Here is an 18,143-nt window from a genome sequence, read left to right on the forward strand (position 1 = left end):
CAACGAAACTCCGAAACTACTACGTCTCTACGTCGAAATAAATATCCTGAAAGCTGGCATATTACTTGAGTTCGCGCTACGACATTACATTTATAGCTAAACAGAAAGAAAATTGTGTGTACGTGTCTATTTTCTTTGAAAGAAAGAACGAAAGAAAAAAAAAACACTTTGTTTTTCAGGCAAAAATTCTAGTCTGCTTCTTAAATTAAATCGTGAAGATATACATATAGTAGAGGTTTGACCGCTTCATTACTTGTTCACATTAATATTATCTATTATTAAGCGTCGCTAGTTTGCAATTCATTTTTTTTTCTTCTTCTTCTTCAATTCTTCTTCCTAACCAGAGAACCTGTATTTTGTGAGCATTACTAAGTTATGCTTAAATCGTAGAATTTATAGATTACCACTATTATTATTATTATTAACTTCAACCAAAAATAGACTATATAAACATAAAAACAATCAACAATTAGTCTACGATAACAAAAAGCGCAACGGCTATACAAATCTAAATTTCTTACAAAAACGAAACGAAAAATAAAAATAATTGGGGGGGAATAAAATAAAAAATAGAAACGCTAAGGATTCAGTGCTAGGTGCAGAATGGGGACATCTTAGATGTTCAATATCTTAATTGACAATGGCAGTAATTAAGGGGAAACACTGATACAGTGTTTGATGCGCGCGAGAACTTGGAACTGAAGAAGACACCTGAGTTGGTGATGATGATTGGTGTTTTTTGTTAATTAAATATTTTTGTTGTAGTTGTTGCTTGTAGTTGCTTTAAGTGCAGAAAGAAAAAAACAAAAATATACATTTAGGAAATTGATGTATATGCTTAAATATAAGTATTATTGAATAATACTACATATTAAATGAATATTAGACATTTAAAAGGCCCGCACGTCCACACCGCAGCGACTTAAATATATTATTTTTCTCTACTAAATTAACTCTTAATACTACATGATGACTACGGTATGTGTATGTTTATATACAATGTTTGGTTGGTTTCCGAAGAACACTAGCTTGTTTGTTTCTGGGTATTTTTTTTTAAACTTGATTTTTATAAAATTGTGTTAAATGAGTAACAGTTGAGATGTATATCTATTTTAGTATATATATATAACACGGAGACCAGCTCGAATGGTTATACATCTTCGTATTTCGACAATTTGTTTTGTAGCAGCAAGTTTTCCTTTTTCAGTCGTTCCAGTTCTTGACGGAGCCCCATGTTCTGCAAAACGAAAATATTAAGAGTTAGATTTGTTTTTGATTGATTCATTCATTCTTTCGGTTGCAGGAAATGAAATAGTCGCAACTGCAACTGACCTCTTTCTCTAGATATCCGGCTCGAAGGGCGATTTGGTTCTCCTTCATGCGTCGGGCGTCTCTGGATCTCTTCGCCGCGAGGTTGTTCTTCCTGCGACGTGCCCAATATTTATCGTCTTTCAGATCGTCGGGCACGAACTGTTTCCGGGACTTCTTGATTATGGGTTGCGGTTTTAGATCCTCGTCTGAAAATGCTCTTGTCCGTGGATCAAAGTCACGACAACTTGAAGCCATCGACAAAGCTTCAGAGAAAACTATATTTTAGACATTAGTATGGTGTAACAACTATTTATGCTTTCATTTTTATTTTAATTCGCAAATTCTTAAGTCAAAGATACGTCAAATGAGAGAGTTAATATATCTTTTTAGGAAAAACAACATCCTTGATTCAAAAACGAAAACTAATTAATACACCAAACAGAATGTGTGAAATATATATATTTTCGAGCTGAGGGCTCACACACAAAATAACACCAAGTCTTCGGCCACATTCAACATATTACAGCATACTAATAGCTAAATTGTTAATGCTCTTTGTAACTTTGCCAAAGTGGAGATCAATCTCGGGGTCGACCTTAAACACTTACTAGAATCTGCGGGTGACGGTGGGTTCATTGTATCGGGACTCATGCAGTCGCTGGGACTCGGAGATCTTTCCCGTTTTGGTATTGTGTGCGAGGAGCCCAAAGGACCCAGCGATCCATGGGAGCCCAGCCCGTCCATGGACACGCCGTTCTCCGAAAGGAACTCGTCCAGATCCACATACTGCAAAAAATAAAAAGAACCAAAACCGTCAAACATCTCAGATTTAAACATCAACAATAATCATCACCTTGAGGTCTGTTTCGTATGTTTTATCCCAGAGATTGGGCCCGAGGAACGCCGCCTGCGCCTCCACGTTGTTCCACAATTCTCCGTCATCCTTCTTATCGTCGCTGCAGCCGAGTATACTTCCTCCTATATCTTTAATCGCCGCGTGGTTGTGGCCATGAGGATGAGATGGTTTGCTATTCCCTGGAGCACAAAAAAAAAACAACAAAGATCAAAAGAACGTCCATCAAATTCACCGCAACTAAACCAACAATAACAGAAATAATAATAATACAAAAAAGCTAAAGGCAAGAGTGATGATAAATGCTCTCCGCCGCAAATGACGTCGAACCAGAAATTATAAATAAGTAAAAGTTCACATTTGACATTTATCCTCCTGATGAATAATTTCACTCTCGCATTAAGCTAAAACCGCATGAATGCCATTATATAACGTTAAAATAGCATTTGATGTGTGTATTTAAACTATTTACTCAAACATTCCTTATCCTAAAACTCTTATGCTCTCATCATCATCAAAATATAAGAACAAATCGATAGTTCACATTCTATTGGGTATATTGATTTTCCGTTTGCAAGTTCTTATTGTCAATGCTCATGCGTACTTTATGGACTCGTTCGTTTATTTACAATGTAGAATTCAGGGACGCGGTAACATGAAACGAATTGCACAAAGTCAATTGGTTTGTGTGTGTGGGCTGCAGCCGTGTGTTCACTATTTTTATCTCTGCGTATACATCAAGCGCAACATTCGATAAACAATTATTCAATCATAAACTTATTAAGCCATGCACAGAGATTAACGTGCACGAAGACATCGTAAACATAAAATTAAACGAAGCCGCGACAAGCGATTATTTAAATGAGAAACAATTAATTAATCGAATTCATTCAGTATAATTTATATTTATTTTCCCCAAATCATGACCTATTATTTTTCTGTAGACGAAAATTATAATAATCCATTAATTGATTTCTCTTTTTTTTTACAAATACACATTTTCACAGATATGCTAAATCGAAACGTTTTAATAAATCCCGAAGCGAGAGAAAGTCTGATGTTGTAGTATTATTATTATTAGATTTACATTATTGAATAATTTCTTTGAAAGGACCAGCGAAAACTAAGATGAATAAAATATATTTATATATAGATTTAAGGAATTTATCGTTTGCGCTATTACAAACATCTTTTTAATGTTTTCTATATTCCTCTTGAACGTTTCGTACGTGGTGTTCCGTATAGTGGAAGAGCAATAATTATGCTAGACCAATGTATCAAGGACAACAACAATCCGCGAATTAGCTAAAGTCTTGAGAACATATATCCGTTGAAATGTGACGAACTCGAATATAATCTTCATTTATTTTTGTACAGGGAAACGAGGAGAGTGCAAAATGTGCAACGAACGACTAGCTACGAGCGAAAATAAAATACGAATGAAAATCAACAACATCAAAAAGCAACAACAACAACAGCCATCCGCGATATCCAATTTAATTCCATCTCCGTTCCCATGTGTCTTTTCACATACATACATTAAATTGTCATGGTTACAGTCGGATTAAACAATGTAACAACTATATTATTGTATTTAACAACGCTATATCCGGTAATGATTTTCTTCCAATGATACGGACTTGGGGCCACACACACTCACTCACTCACTCGCACACACAATTATTACTGCACTTAATTACTTATCGCATTCGTCCATCCGAAGAAAACTCACAGCTATTTAGCCGTGTTTCCGATTTAATCATGCTTTCCCCACCCCGGAAATCGAATCTCCATCAACAAAACAAAAAAATACATCATTATTTCGCTAGTTTCATTAATTAATAATCATTTGTACAACTCTACAGTCATAAATTGCACGTTTCCTCGGTGATAGATTGTTAATTATTCGTGGATTCCATTATGTTTCGATTCCATCTACAATTGCAATATTCATAGTTTTAATTTGCAAGTTTCTTTAGTGACGGTTTGTTAACTATTCATAGATTCAATTTTTTTTCAATTTCATGTACATTTGCTAAAAATTCATATTTGCATTTTACCTACTTCTTGTCTTCATTTCTTCAAATGTTCATTTAACACTTTCGATTCTTAAGTAATTGTTTAGTATTCAAAGAATAAATTTATTTCCAAATATTGTATTAAATTATTAAATAAAAGGGATTTATAAAAGTAAAAAAAATGAAAATAATTGAATCAAAACCAAGTTTCCAAGTGAATAGATTTTTAAGTATTATTTTTATAAATTTTTCTGACATTTCGGTGATAAATTATAAAAGCGTTTCTGAACCTATGTATCGGATTAAATGTTTAATAGGTCGTTAAATGACAGCTGTCATCATGTGTCAAAAATATGAACTACAAGCGAATATGTTGAAAAAGATTGAGAAACGCTGTTTTAATACAATTTAAATGTTACCTTTATTTATTTAAAAAAAAAAACATATTGGTTTCCAAGGTGATAATTTATGAAGCTGTTATGAATAAAATTTTGACAGTAAACGTCAAAAATTATGTAAATTTCAGCGGATTAAGGAATCTTTAGTTAAAGGATGTTACGTCCTTATTTATAGTTTTGCATATTGAATAAAATCAAGATAGTCAATGTCAAACCTTGTTTAGATTCTATAATTATTAATATTCACGAAATATGTGTGATCTTTAGTTAACTGAGAAAAAAAATGTCATTTCCTTAATTTAATTGCAATGTTTTTTTCTTATAATTTTCTTGTTGCAAGATACAAACCGCTGCATGCGAGAGAGTAACGCTTCGGTTGTGTGTGACAATTAATAATCGTCTCTGAAAAAAGGGGGGAATTCCCTGCACATCCGTGTGCTCTTTAGAGCTAATGGCGTTCGCGTTTTGCAGCGCGAGAGGCAGGTTCTTGCAAGACTTAATGATAATTATTGTAAATATTCCATGGAAGAAAATTGCGCGGCGTCATTAAATTGCAGCAGCCAATTTGGTTAATGGATTAAAACGGACGGCATTTGTTTGCGAACCGGGGCTAAAATAACAATCCGACTTGACGTTTAGCACGTTTGACGTGCTAAGAGCTTCATCAATGGAGAAGATGAGCTTCACCGAATGTTTGCAAAAATAATAAATATATAGTAGAAGTTAATAGTTAAAATGTTGATAAACAATTTTTTTTTGTATTAACTTTTAATTAAATCAAACAGGAAGACTTTTATTTGTAACCGTTTTGCGTACATTAATCGCCCATTTCCGGCGCAAAAAATCGATGATGCAAGAGCATTTCATATTTTGTTTAATTCCTTTATTATTCATGCAAAGAAATATTGATTTATTTTTCGTTATTATAATCAATTTCCTCGCTATAAGAAATAATAAATTAAACATGTAGAAATTATCAGGACTTCAATATTAAGGCTATCGTAAATTATTAAATTTTAAAATAAAATTAGTATGTAAAGAAAATCCATGTGATTTTATCTTATTTACATTCACTCGAAAGCAGCTAGATGATTTAAGAGTCTTGAATCCGATGTAATACTAGCTTTTGCATATTCAAGAAACCAACTTAGGTAACGGATGTGGGTATTACGCTGAGGATACATCAGATAAGTTCCTCCACTTCATGTCCATACAGTTAATTCGTTTGATTTACATACAAGGCACTCGATGGATGCAGATACTATTACCCACTTAGTAACAATTATTTGCTCAAAACCACATACATTCAATTAAAACAACATCAACTACAAAAAAAACTCTGTAGCTTTATTTATACAGCTGAATTTCCATAACAGCAACAAAAACTTATTACAATAATTCAATGCAACATACTGTAGTTTTTTTTGTTGTTGTTGTTGTTTTTTTGTGCAGTAACTAATTAAAACAATTGCACTCGATGCAATTAATTCAAGCAGGAAATGACCATAAAACAAAAACCAATCAAACGCGTTTATATTCGGTTGCTCGTGGCTTTCGGAAATGCAATGCAAATGAAACGATAAATATTTCATTTCCTTATGTTTTATACTCGAGAGGAAAATAAATTGCGCAACGTGCAGATAAGCCTTTAAATAATGAATGAGTTCAAGTCGTAATAAGCGAATAATTACGATATGCACTTGTCATCTTTAATTGTTTATGATGTGTTTATTTTCATAACATTGATATTAACAAATCAAACAAATTAGATAAATCGTAATAAACAAATTAAGTATTTGATAAGTCGATAGATTAGTAACTTATTATTAGTAATTGTAGTACAGCAATACCTCGCATAGTGCGGTTAATCGGTTCCGTAAACACCACTATTTGAAACCGGATTAATCGAGAACTTTTCTTTAAATGGTATACAAATAACCATCTGTATAGAAGAAGAAAAAATGATCATAAATAATTTCGTATGCTTATTTTTTTAAATTTAGTTTGTTTTGAAATTTTCAAACCGTACTATAGTGAATCCGCACTATACCTGGTATTAATGTACTTATAATTGTCTATAAACTATAAGATATGTATTTGTCACAAGAAAATGAAGATGATACTGATTCGAGTATTTCCGGAACTGTCGTTGCTTAACTTTCTTAAACGATAAATAAAACGAACGTCGGCGTTTTCGAGTCATAAAAAAAATATTGTATTTCGACAAATAGAAACGTGTTTTGAGTATAGAAGTCAGTTGAAAAGAAGGATATGTAATTGCGAGTAAAGTAAACACAGCAGAGTCTTCCGGTAAGGAAGTACTCGGTGCGCGCATTCCTGGCTTTGGAAAGAGTACTTAATCTTAAAATGGGTACGAACTGGTCTCTCAGGAAACCGAAGTTAAAGGCGAAACGACTGCGGCAATCCTTAGTTTTCAGTTTGGACGTGTGAAATGCAATCTAATTGCAAATAGACACATAGAATTGTCCGGATTATTATTTGCAAGAATGTTTATCGATCAGGAACAACGGACACCTCTTTTTTTCGTAAAACGAGCGCCGTAAATTAATCAATACGGATGTATATGTTAACTGTATATTTTAATAAAAATTAAGAAATAGCGTTTCGGAGAAAGTTTCCACCGAAAATTGAACGTACCAAAACCTGTTCTTTAAAAAGTGAATTTAGCCAAATCATTCGACCGGTTTTCGATTTGTGCAAACGGAACAATTGAATCGACGCTTTCGAACGACACAATTTTTAATATTTGAATCGTTGGATGTTCGAAATTTTCAAGGTTTTTAAAGAGCGATTTTTCTTTAATGGATATTCTGAGTAATCAAAGCATTCCGATGCACGATTTTCGCGGAACTGTGACTTGGAGCATTTTCCCTCAGGTCAAAAATTCCGAGTAATAATTACACGCACACACTCGACGTTTGAGTAGTCGAATACCAAATTTTTCTCTTCCATAAAACAATTATTGCAGATTTGATTCGCGACGAAGGTTGCTTCTTTGTATAACCAACCGCAGACGCACAGATGGAAAACCCGGAAAAGAATGAATTTTTCCATTTCTCATTTCAACGAAATAAAATCGAAAAGTGCGAAGCAAAGGATAAATTTGTTCGATGCATCCAAATGCAACCCGTTGACCCAAATACGCTCGGTTTCCGTGTATTTTGTAACAACAGTTAATTAGTGAATCCGAAAGTGAAAAGTCTGGAAGACAATTTATATTATATGAGTGCGCGCATTGTCTGCACGAGCAATTCTTCTCTTTCTTATTCTTATACTTATTTTCCTCCGCAGAATTGAATAAATAAAATAAACATATTCCGATCGTTTTATCTGAGCGCCGTACTCTCATGGGAGATGCTAATTAACCATTATTATAATATAAAATGCTCGGAGGCATTACGAAAACCTGTGAATTAAAGTGAAAGTGAACACATTAGTTTGCGTCGGAGCGGGCGGACGGGGAGGTGAAAAATAAAAATTATCTGTGTATGTAGGTATATGTGCGAGTTGTGTTCGTGCACCACATCCAAGTATTTCTATTTATTCTAATTGGAACAAAAATAAAACGAAGGAAATGAAAGAAAAAATATATATACAATGGATGTAATGAAATGTATTCACTCGTTAAGAGGCATTTCCATTCGATTAAAAGGTCTTTCCATCTATCTAGCTTCACTACAGCAAATTGTTTCCTTTTCAATCGATCCATTCTCTAAAGAATTAATACTCATTACTTACTTTATGAATGTAATATTGAGTAAGTCTTTATCTCATTCTAATGGTTTCAATATTGTTGCAATATTCTTCATAAGCTTTATTTCCTAGTTACGTCTTGTAGACTTAATTTTTATACTCTCATCGTGATGAATTAGGAATTTTATAATGTTATTTTTTTTTCTTAATGATTAATTTGAAAACCACACATTAATATTAATCATAAACCATTTTTAGATTTATGCATCTTTAATGACATGCAATCTGTCTAATTGATTAACATTTTATGTAAGAAAAGCAATTTCATCTAATATTAACACCATATTTGGTTTGGTTGGTACTGTCAATTTACTGTCACTTAACTGTCACAATTGCAAATAAAAATATTAAATCTTAATTGGTACATCTAACTTATTTTCTTGACACATGTCAAATACAAAATGGATTTAGAATCTTAGAAATGTGATTAGGTGCGTAAGTAAATAAAAATAAATTTATTTTCGTTGGTACTGTCACGTAACTGTCACAATTATAAATAAAAATATTAAATCTTGGAGGATACACCTAACTTATTTTCTTGACACATGTCAAATACAAAATGGATCTAGAATCTTAGAAATAGTTCAAATAAATACTAAATAATTTAACGTAATGCATTAAAAATATGATTATGTGCGGAAGTAAATCTAGTTATATACATTTTTTTGGTTGGTACTTAAATATCAAAATTCTAAATAAAAATATTAAATTTTATTTGGTACACCTAACTTATTTTCTTGACACATGTCAACCACAAAATGGATGTAGAAACTAAGAAATAGTTCAAATAAATACAAATTACGTAAGTAAATCTAGTTACATCAATTTATTTTGGTTGGTACTGTCACTTTACTTAATTGTCACAATTGTAAATGAAAATATTAAATATTGGTTGATGCATCTAACTTATTTTCTTGATACATGTCAACCACAAAATGGATCTAGAATCTTAGAAATAGTTCAAATAAATACTAAATAATCTTAACACGATATTTTTTAACATAATACATTAAAAATGTGGTTATGTGCGTAAGTAAATCTAGTTATATATATTTATTTTGATTGATACTGATACTTTACAATCATTTAAATGTTAAAATTGTAAATAAAAATATTAAATTTTAGTTGGTACACCTAACTTATTTTGTTGACACATGTCAACCACAAAATGGATCTAGAATCTTAGAAATAGTTCAAATAAATACAAAATAATCTTAACACCATATTTATAATGTAATACATTAAAAATGTGGTCATATGCGTAAGTAAATCTAGTTATATACATTTATTCTGGTTGGTACTGTCACTTAAATGTCAAAATTGTAAATAAAAATATTAAATTTTAATTGGTACACATACCTTATTTTCTTGACACATGTCAAATACAAAATAGATCTAAAATCTCAAAAAAAAATCCAATTATTTATGTTTGTTTAAATCTTATTAAGTAAATAATTGAATACAAAATTACATTGTTTTTTTTATGTTGGCAAAATTAATACGTGTACTTGAATGGAGGCGTTCTTCGTAAAAGTCTGAATCATGACGAGACACAAACCAAAAAAAAATGTACGAGTCTCAATCTGGGTCGTGGCCCAAAAAATATATAAACCATCTTGTCGAGATGGTCTATCAAGGATACCGTAATTTCTAAATACCACGTCTCCTCCTATCATTCGAGACTCCGCAGTGAAATTTCGTAGACAATGTATCATCGTTCACAGTTTTACTTCTTTTTTTTTGTTTTAATTTTTATTAAACCAAACCGAAAGTTGTGTTGCTATAGGTCAGTTCCTTGTTCTGACCCACTAACAAAAAAAAAATATATTCGCGAAGAATGTGTAACGAAAGCCAAAAGAGAGAAAAATAAAAAAAGTCTATGTTATTTTAATACAATAATTAAGTTGTAGGAGAATATATTTTTTTTAGTTCTATTTGTTATAGAAAATGTTTAATATAAAACAATAATTATCTTGTTTGCATTAAGTATTAGAAAAAAATACTTAACTACTATAATATAGTGACATTTCTTTATTTTTTATTATTATTAGATATATTATGTAGTGTATACAATTAAATAAATAATTAATATACAATTATGCTCATATATAATTAATAAACAAATGATTAATTTCTTAGTTTTTTTATAGTCAAAAATCTATTTATAAAAAATAAGTTTGTCACGTTACAAAGTTCACAAAAAAAAAGCAAATTATGTTAATATGAAATCGTTTCTCCAAATATTAACTAATTAATTGTAATTATATCTAAATTTCATAAATTAAAAGAGTGAATATTAATTTTTACCGAAATTCACTTTCTTGTAATTTCAACTATTTTATATGCGTTTAAAAAAATAACAGTTTTCATTCTTAAAGAGCTGCCTGCTTTAGTGACCTACACTACACAATATAACGTTAATAATCAAGCGATTTACATATAAATTATTGTAGCTTTTTTATATATTCTTAATATCAACTTTCTTTTTGTATTTTTTTCTTTTCTTTACTGTTTATGAAATAATAAAGATGTTCATTATAATAGAAATATAAGTTGTGATAGGTCAAACCAAATCTTATTTGGAATTTCAGTTTTAATATAAAAAAAAAGTTAATTTTACTTTTCTTTCATGAAGATAAAATAATTATTTTACTTTAAAAATATGTGTTTCATTATTCATAAAGATATATATTACTGTAATTGACCTAATCTTTATTAAATACTAGCTACTAAGTTTTGATTACAAATTGTTGTTATAAAACTAAGAAATATTAGATTTTTTTTAATAATTTTTAAAAGAAAGTTAGTGAATTTGTGGAAACGTTTGTTAATGTTAATAAATCTAAAGAAATAGTTACTTTTAAATACAATTTATATAGAATTAAATTAATTACATACGATTTTTCAAGTATATTTAAGCAACAAAAAAGAATTTGTGAATTGTAATGTTATTATTTACTAATTTATGAAGATAAATACCTGGAAATCATATATTAAGTGGATGTATATAATAATGTAAACGAATTTAGGTAAATAATTGTGATTAAGATAAAATAATATTTGTATATAAACGGTAATAAATTTAAGAAAGGTATGGGTTTATTTATTATTTTAAAAAGAAAGTGAGTGAGGTTTTGCAATGAGCAATTAAGATTTAAAAACGTATTGGTATTAATTAATTGGCAATAGAGCTGCGGACGTGCGTAAAAGTGAAACACGACGAGGAAGACGAAGAAACAGAGAGAGAGTGAGAAAGAGTTGATGAGGAGGAGAATAAAATAAAAACGGTAAAGTTGTCCAAGTCTGGTTCTTTCTTTATGTGACGAAAGAACCGATTAAATATTTTGGAAGTCGAACTTTCTTTTTCTTGAAAATTATATGGCAACAACAACTACTACTACTACAGCAAAAGGCAACGGTATGGACCGGTCCAATAACGATTTCCTGAACTGGGAACAGCTTTACTTTAGCAGCAGTAGGTGAGTCTCGAGAATCGCACTCACGATGGTGCTGGTTTGTTGGTCGATGGCGGTAGAAGTGGTGGGGTTCTTCCGAGACGCGGTTTTGCTTTCCTTGTGAAAGTAAGAGTTTGTCATAATCGAGCGTCTCGCTCGACACCAAAAGCGGTTCCGAGTCTCTCTGTTTCACTTCACGATCGAACAACAAACAGCAACAACAACAGCAACAAAAAAAGACAACCAGCAATGCGAGGGAAAGAGAAAGATAGAAAAAAAAATGTGAAACCCACCATTGTGTGTACGGTATTAATTCACTATTTAATTGATTTCAGGCCGTCAATTGTAAATAGGAAATTGGCGAGCGCGGATTTCGAGCCGCATTGGAAACGCTCGGAAAATCTACTAGCAGCATTACGAGACTGAAACAACTTTTGCCCAGATACCATACATTTTTTTGTTGTTGTCGTTACACTCATTTCATTCTCGTTGTTACTCTTATTTAATTCTCGTTTGTTTTTGTGTGTTGTTACTCTTATTTGAATTCTCGTTAGTAACGCAATTAATAAACAATAAATAACCATGGTTACTGGTACATTTTCTCGCGCGCTATTCAAATCAACTGCGGAAGTGGCAGAAACGAGCAGCATTTGCAAAAGACTGTTCCGATTCTCGTGCACATTTTTTTTATATTAATTTTTCTTTCTTTTCCTTCCTTCTTCTCGTTATATAAGCGGCCGAGATATGCTAATTCTGAATATAGTATGCTAATGCCAACGTGTAATTAACGATTCATATTAAATATTAATATCGGGAAGTGACATAAAAGCTCTTTTTTTTTTCTTGCTGCTGCAGGATGATGTTTTTTTTTATCATCTATCGTACATACATTTATGCATTTCTCACTTTTTTTTATTTCTGCTTTAAGTGAAAACAAAAATGTGGGATACGAGAGATATGTAGGCGAACAGCGCGCATTATCTATTAAATAATAAGCGAAACTATTGGAGCAAGGCAGACGCTGAGGCGCATTCTGGTGTTACAAATGTAGGTAGGCAATGTACGGTAGTGTAAGTAGGAAGTGGAGGTTTTCACTTTCTTCCATCCAGCATGTAAAGCCACGGAATACAATATAAACTAACTACTAACCTACTACCGAGGTCGAGTCTCCTACTTTCATCCACGCAAGCATATCTCAAAACCTGCCACATTCTCCGCACTGGTGTACACACGTACACATGCACACGCATACGTTCGTGTACACCTACACACGTCTGTGCAGATCTGAAGCACATTTCCTACCATGTGATCCGTTCGGTTCTCTCTCTGCCATTGCATTCAAGATTATTATACTATTTATAAATATAAACCTGATTCAATTAACACTTCAATTAACACGCCTATAGTGGAAAAAGATCATTGCATATTCCAACATAAATCAATATCATTAACTGGTCAAAAAACTTCAATCCACATCCATAATTATCAATCGCACTTTTATTTTCTGCATTCAAAACATACACACACTTCATTTATTCAAATTCCTTGTTTTCACGCTATTCTAAACACACATTTTAAACTTGTTACTTGTCACGTACTGTGTGCATTCATCTCTGATTCTCTTCGCATTATTCAAAATATAAATTAACTCTTTGAGAGACTTTTGAACATGACTACTGAAGCATTATTATATTTTTTTTAGGAAATGTATAGAAAAGAGGAATTAGCCTTTAATTTTTTTGGTATATCAATGGATGAGTTTTGATAGTCCGATGTTGATTCAGTTGACGAAGTTGTGAAGAAATTTTTGGCCATTCAAAGAGTTAAATAGAAATATAATTATCTCATAAGTTGAAAAATTATTACTCTTAGATCCTAGAAATTTTCACAAAATATATACTAATATTTTTCAAAATAAATAAATGTGAAAATCTGTAAAATACATCCATAAAAAGAAATGTTAAATTGGCACTTACTTTTTACTTAGTTGTGTTCGATGTTTTCACATACATGTTTTACAAAGACAAACTGCGATATAAATCAAAGAAGTTTAGTTACTTTCACGTGCGGAAGAATGTAACATCGTCAACAACAACAACAAAAAGCATGTTGAAGACATTATTAAATCATTCGGCGATTTTTACTTATTATGTTCAAATTCCCTAAACAACAATTCAAAAATATTTTCTTTGAATCATATTACAAAAGTTGATGCAAAATCAATAAACAACAATCAAAGTATTGAAAAATTGACCAATTAGACTTTAATTCGATTCTAATGCTTTATAAAAGCATTTAACATAAAGTCAAAGTTTGAATGAAACACTCTTAAGTTGTTCGTGTATTTGGAAACCAATGGAATAATTAAATATAAAAAAAAAATAAAAGGAGCACCGAAATTTCGTTAAAAGCATCAACTGGAAGGCAATTTCTCCCAGCATAAGCAAACTATAATTGGCTTCTAGTGCTATACAAATAACAAAACTAACTTCTTATAAACCGGATGGGGAAAAGAGAGTTTAAAATTTTGATGATTCAATATTGTAACGTTATAATATTAAGAATTGAAGTTTTTCGAATACTTAAGTTTGTTAAAAACGTGATTTTATGATAGTTCTACTTTAAGTTCTTATTACACGGATAAAAATGTTAAAAACTTCATGATTTTCTTTAGGTAATGAGATTTTTGTACGTTGGAGTAGTAATTCATCAAATTGATTATAAGCTAAAAATGGAAATTTGTAAATGACGTTAGTGAGAATTTAATAATATTACTATGATGACTTCACTGAAATAAACTGAATAAACAAAGCAGAAAAATAATATTTGCGTCTTGCAAATGATGTAATGAGTATGATGATCATGACCATAGCAAAATGATCTAAACAAGTGTTTTTCCAAATGAAATGAATCGATTTAAACCATTACAGTAATATAAATTTGTTATTATTTATGAAAAGCAAGTGTGTAGGACTTATTTATGTGTTATTATTTCATTTAATAGCAAACATAATAATCTACCAGCAATAATTCATAATTTTGAAAAAAAAACATCACGTATGTATGAAGAAACATATGAGGTCGAAGCTCCAAATAAGGCATTGATAACAAGACCGACTTTTCTTCTTGATCTCGTTGAAAGGTAAAGGAATAATTTATTTCATAGAGATTTGCCTCGTAATAGAAAGGAGTCCTACTATTATCAGGGACATGGCGGAATAACATCGACGAAGTACAAGAAGAAAAGTGAAACTCGGAGCAAATCAAACTCAAATCGATAATCAAAATCTTAATAATATGAAAAAAAACGGTTCTTAACCGAAATTTATGAACTGAATCTAATTTTGAATAATATTTTGGCGAAAATGTGTTTCAAATAGAAAGTGTTAAAAAAAATTAAAGAGAAAAAAAGGAAGGTTTGTCCAAATCAATATCGAGATTTTGAGATTATTGGAAAGCAGTTGAATATATTATTGTCGACGTTGCTTCATAGAGGAAACAAGTCTTAATACCAGAGAATATTTAAAAACTATATGGGATGAGATTAGGAGAAAAAAGAGAAACTTTGCAAACGAAATAACGTTTTTGATAACATCAATTCTACGTGTTTTTTTAAAGATACTCATCATTCGTCCATTAAGTTGAAGTACGTGTAGAGGAAAAACGAGAATTTACGTGATTTATCTTTATCGTTAAACTCATAACTGTTTGAAAGAGATAACAATTCCATTAGTTTTAAAAATGATCCATTTATAACAACATTCATTACCATAATACAAAGTGTCATAATAAGAAAATCTTTTATAAATTAGATATTTTTGGATAAATAGATCAACTTAATGATGTAGATTAAAGTATTAATATAATCCTACGTTTCTTCTTTACCAAATAGGAAACAATTCGTGGACTTAACTTATAAGGAAAGCATTAAAAAAAGAGAAATTTATAATCCAAAGCTTGTTAAATTTACTAAAGTTAGAGCGATTGAAAATGCAGCAAATTAGTAATTCAATGAGAGATAAAGAGAAGAAAACAAGGGCGTTTGCAAGATTATGTTAATTGAACAGGAAACGCTGAGAAGTAAAATCTATGTAGTTGCCGAAATTGTTGAACGGTTTTCAAGTTGAAAGTGAAATGCTTTCAAAGTGTGCCAGACATGGAATAAACTGGATTCGGCCATCCGCAATACTTAATTAATGTGCGACAATATAAAAGTGAAAATTCACCATCATCAATCGATTGAGAAAAAGAAAGAGACAAAGACGAAATCTCTTAAAATTGAAGAAATGATGAAGAAATGTAAGAAAAAGAAAATAGCAGATAAACAAAGATTTATGTGGATCTTAAATGTTAATGTGATCATCATCTTCAGTACTACAGTAAAAGCCTTCTACTATTTCTCTTTACGGATTGGTGAATATTCATCGAAGCGACGGATATTTTTGGCGATTGAATTATAATTCGAGGAATGAATAAAATATGGAGAATAATTAATTTTTCGGCACTTTCACTGACACACATTTCTCGAATACATTTACACGAAATAATGTGCGTGGAGACTTGGAGCGCGAAATTTATAATGGTAAAATTTGTCTAACGAAAGAAAGAGAGATGGAAATAAAAGTATTAGAGAAAATGACGACTGAGAAGTAAAAAAAAAAACAAAACTTTACAAACTATTTGCAATCAAACAAACGTTTTAAAACCGCAGTGGATATAAAAGTAAAACGAATGTTTCTTAGAAAAAGAAAAACCAAAAGTTTCCCATATAAGTGTATGTTTTTTTTTTATATTTCTGTTTTGTTTATTTAAGTACAATGTTTTATTTTTAGAAATATGTACGTCAATTATTACCATTATTACTATACTTGTATTACTCCGTGTAGAAGGATGTTTTCTAAAGAGCAATTTGCATACGTAAATATAAAAGCGTCATAACTTATTAACAGTACGTTTAATTAGTTAAACTTTATTGAATTATGAAATTTTATTACAAAATGAAGAAGTTGAAAAGAAAAAATTATCCAATCGAATCAGGAAGTTGGTAAAAGTGTATTGTGAAATTAGATTTTGTTTAGGAAATAATTTATTTGAAATTAATATAAAAAAAAACTATGTATCAAATAAGGAAATAATTTAGTAACGATTTTGAAAGAGTAAAGTTAAATAAATCCATATAAAATGAGGAAGATAATATACAATAAAAGAATGTACATGGTTTGAAGATTTAACTGGAAATGCCAAATACAAATGACGAAGAAAGTGAAAACTCGTTTGTAACTAAATACAATAAACTATAAAAGATTTGCTAAGTCATGTTTGGGTTAAGGATTTTATTATAAAAGTTTAAAGAAAATCTATGCCAATTCCAAAATAAGTAAATTATTCTGGAAACTAATCAATTTAAAGTAAAAATACAACATTTTATACTAAATTCAAGAATTTTAAATAATATACAAATGTTAAATTTGCTTTAAAAACAAGCAAATTATGATTTTTATTAGATATTATTCAATGCGAGATTATTTATAAATTGTTTAAAAAGAATTGATGATAAATAATAGAAATATTTTTAAAATCAATGAATAATTACCGCAAATATTAATTTTTATTTATTTATTGAATGTAATATGCAATAAATATGCGAATAAGTTGGGAATTATAATATAGTTTTTTTCTCTCTGTCTCCGCAAATTCGAGATGATATTTTTTATGTAAGCCGTTCCCAGGTGGATTCTCCGAACGAGCCTTTCTCACGGAAGTCCTGCACGAGGATATGTGTGCGCAGCAGTAAACTACTAGGTTTTTAAGCGAAACGATTATACCCTCGATAAACATAATATTTGAAATCGAAAGCAATCATAATTAATATAATAAATAGAGAAATTCGTTTGGATCGCCGAAATTCGCGCACAGTAGGAAAACCACTTTCCATAAATGTTCGATTAAAACGTAAATGTGGACTATTTATCGCTCAACCGACGAGCGCAAACGAGACATAAGCCAATAAACGTATACAGTTTGTAATTTATTACACGTATTTCGATTCATAAATATTATGCAGTTGCATTTTCTTATTAAAATAATCATACACACGAATTCGCGTTTCTATAGTGATTGATGTTTGACAGTTTACGAAAGAAACATATCAATAGTGTCAACTCAGATAATTAGAAGTTTCCATGGTGATTGTTGTTTGACAGTCTTATGTAAATAAGCAATGATGATTTATCTGATGTTTTATAAAAGTTAAACAAAATGTCACAATGTTCAACTCTTTGACAGTCATATAAAATTAAGCAGTTATGATTCTTGTTTTACAGGTTTTGTAATA

The 18,143-nt window shown here is 30.6% G+C and overlaps 1 protein-coding gene across 6 annotated transcripts in view; it reads right to left on the reverse strand.

Annotated features, from left to right (window-relative positions):
- Window positions 1–576: 576 nt before the first annotated feature.
- LOC108569362 (hepatic leukemia factor) overlaps window positions 577–18,143 on the reverse strand; it is a 43,761-nt gene continuing 26,194 nt past the window's right edge. For 4 of the 6 annotated variants that reach the window (XM_017930916.1, XM_017930924.1, XM_017930899.1 and 1 more), the window contains exons 2-5: window positions 2,165–2,346; window positions 1,920–2,097; window positions 1,333–1,586; window positions 577–1,237 (exon numbers count right to left, since the gene is read on the reverse strand). In XM_017930916.1, coding sequence (XP_017786405.1) covers window positions 1,151–1,237; window positions 1,333–1,586; window positions 1,920–2,097; window positions 2,165–2,346 — 701 coding nt within the window. In that variant the 3' untranslated portion in view covers window positions 577–1,150. The remainder of the gene's footprint in view (window positions 1,238–1,332; window positions 1,587–1,919; window positions 2,098–2,164; window positions 2,347–18,143) is intronic. The other 2 variants (XM_017930892.1, XM_017930907.1) reach the window with 2 other exon arrangements.

The sequence above is a fragment of the Nicrophorus vespilloides genome, unplaced genomic scaffold, assembly GCF_001412225.1.
Source record: "Nicrophorus vespilloides isolate i.1.1-1 unplaced genomic scaffold, Nicve_v1.0, whole genome shotgun sequence".
NCBI lineage: Eukaryota > Metazoa > Arthropoda > Insecta > Coleoptera > Silphidae > Nicrophorus > Nicrophorus vespilloides.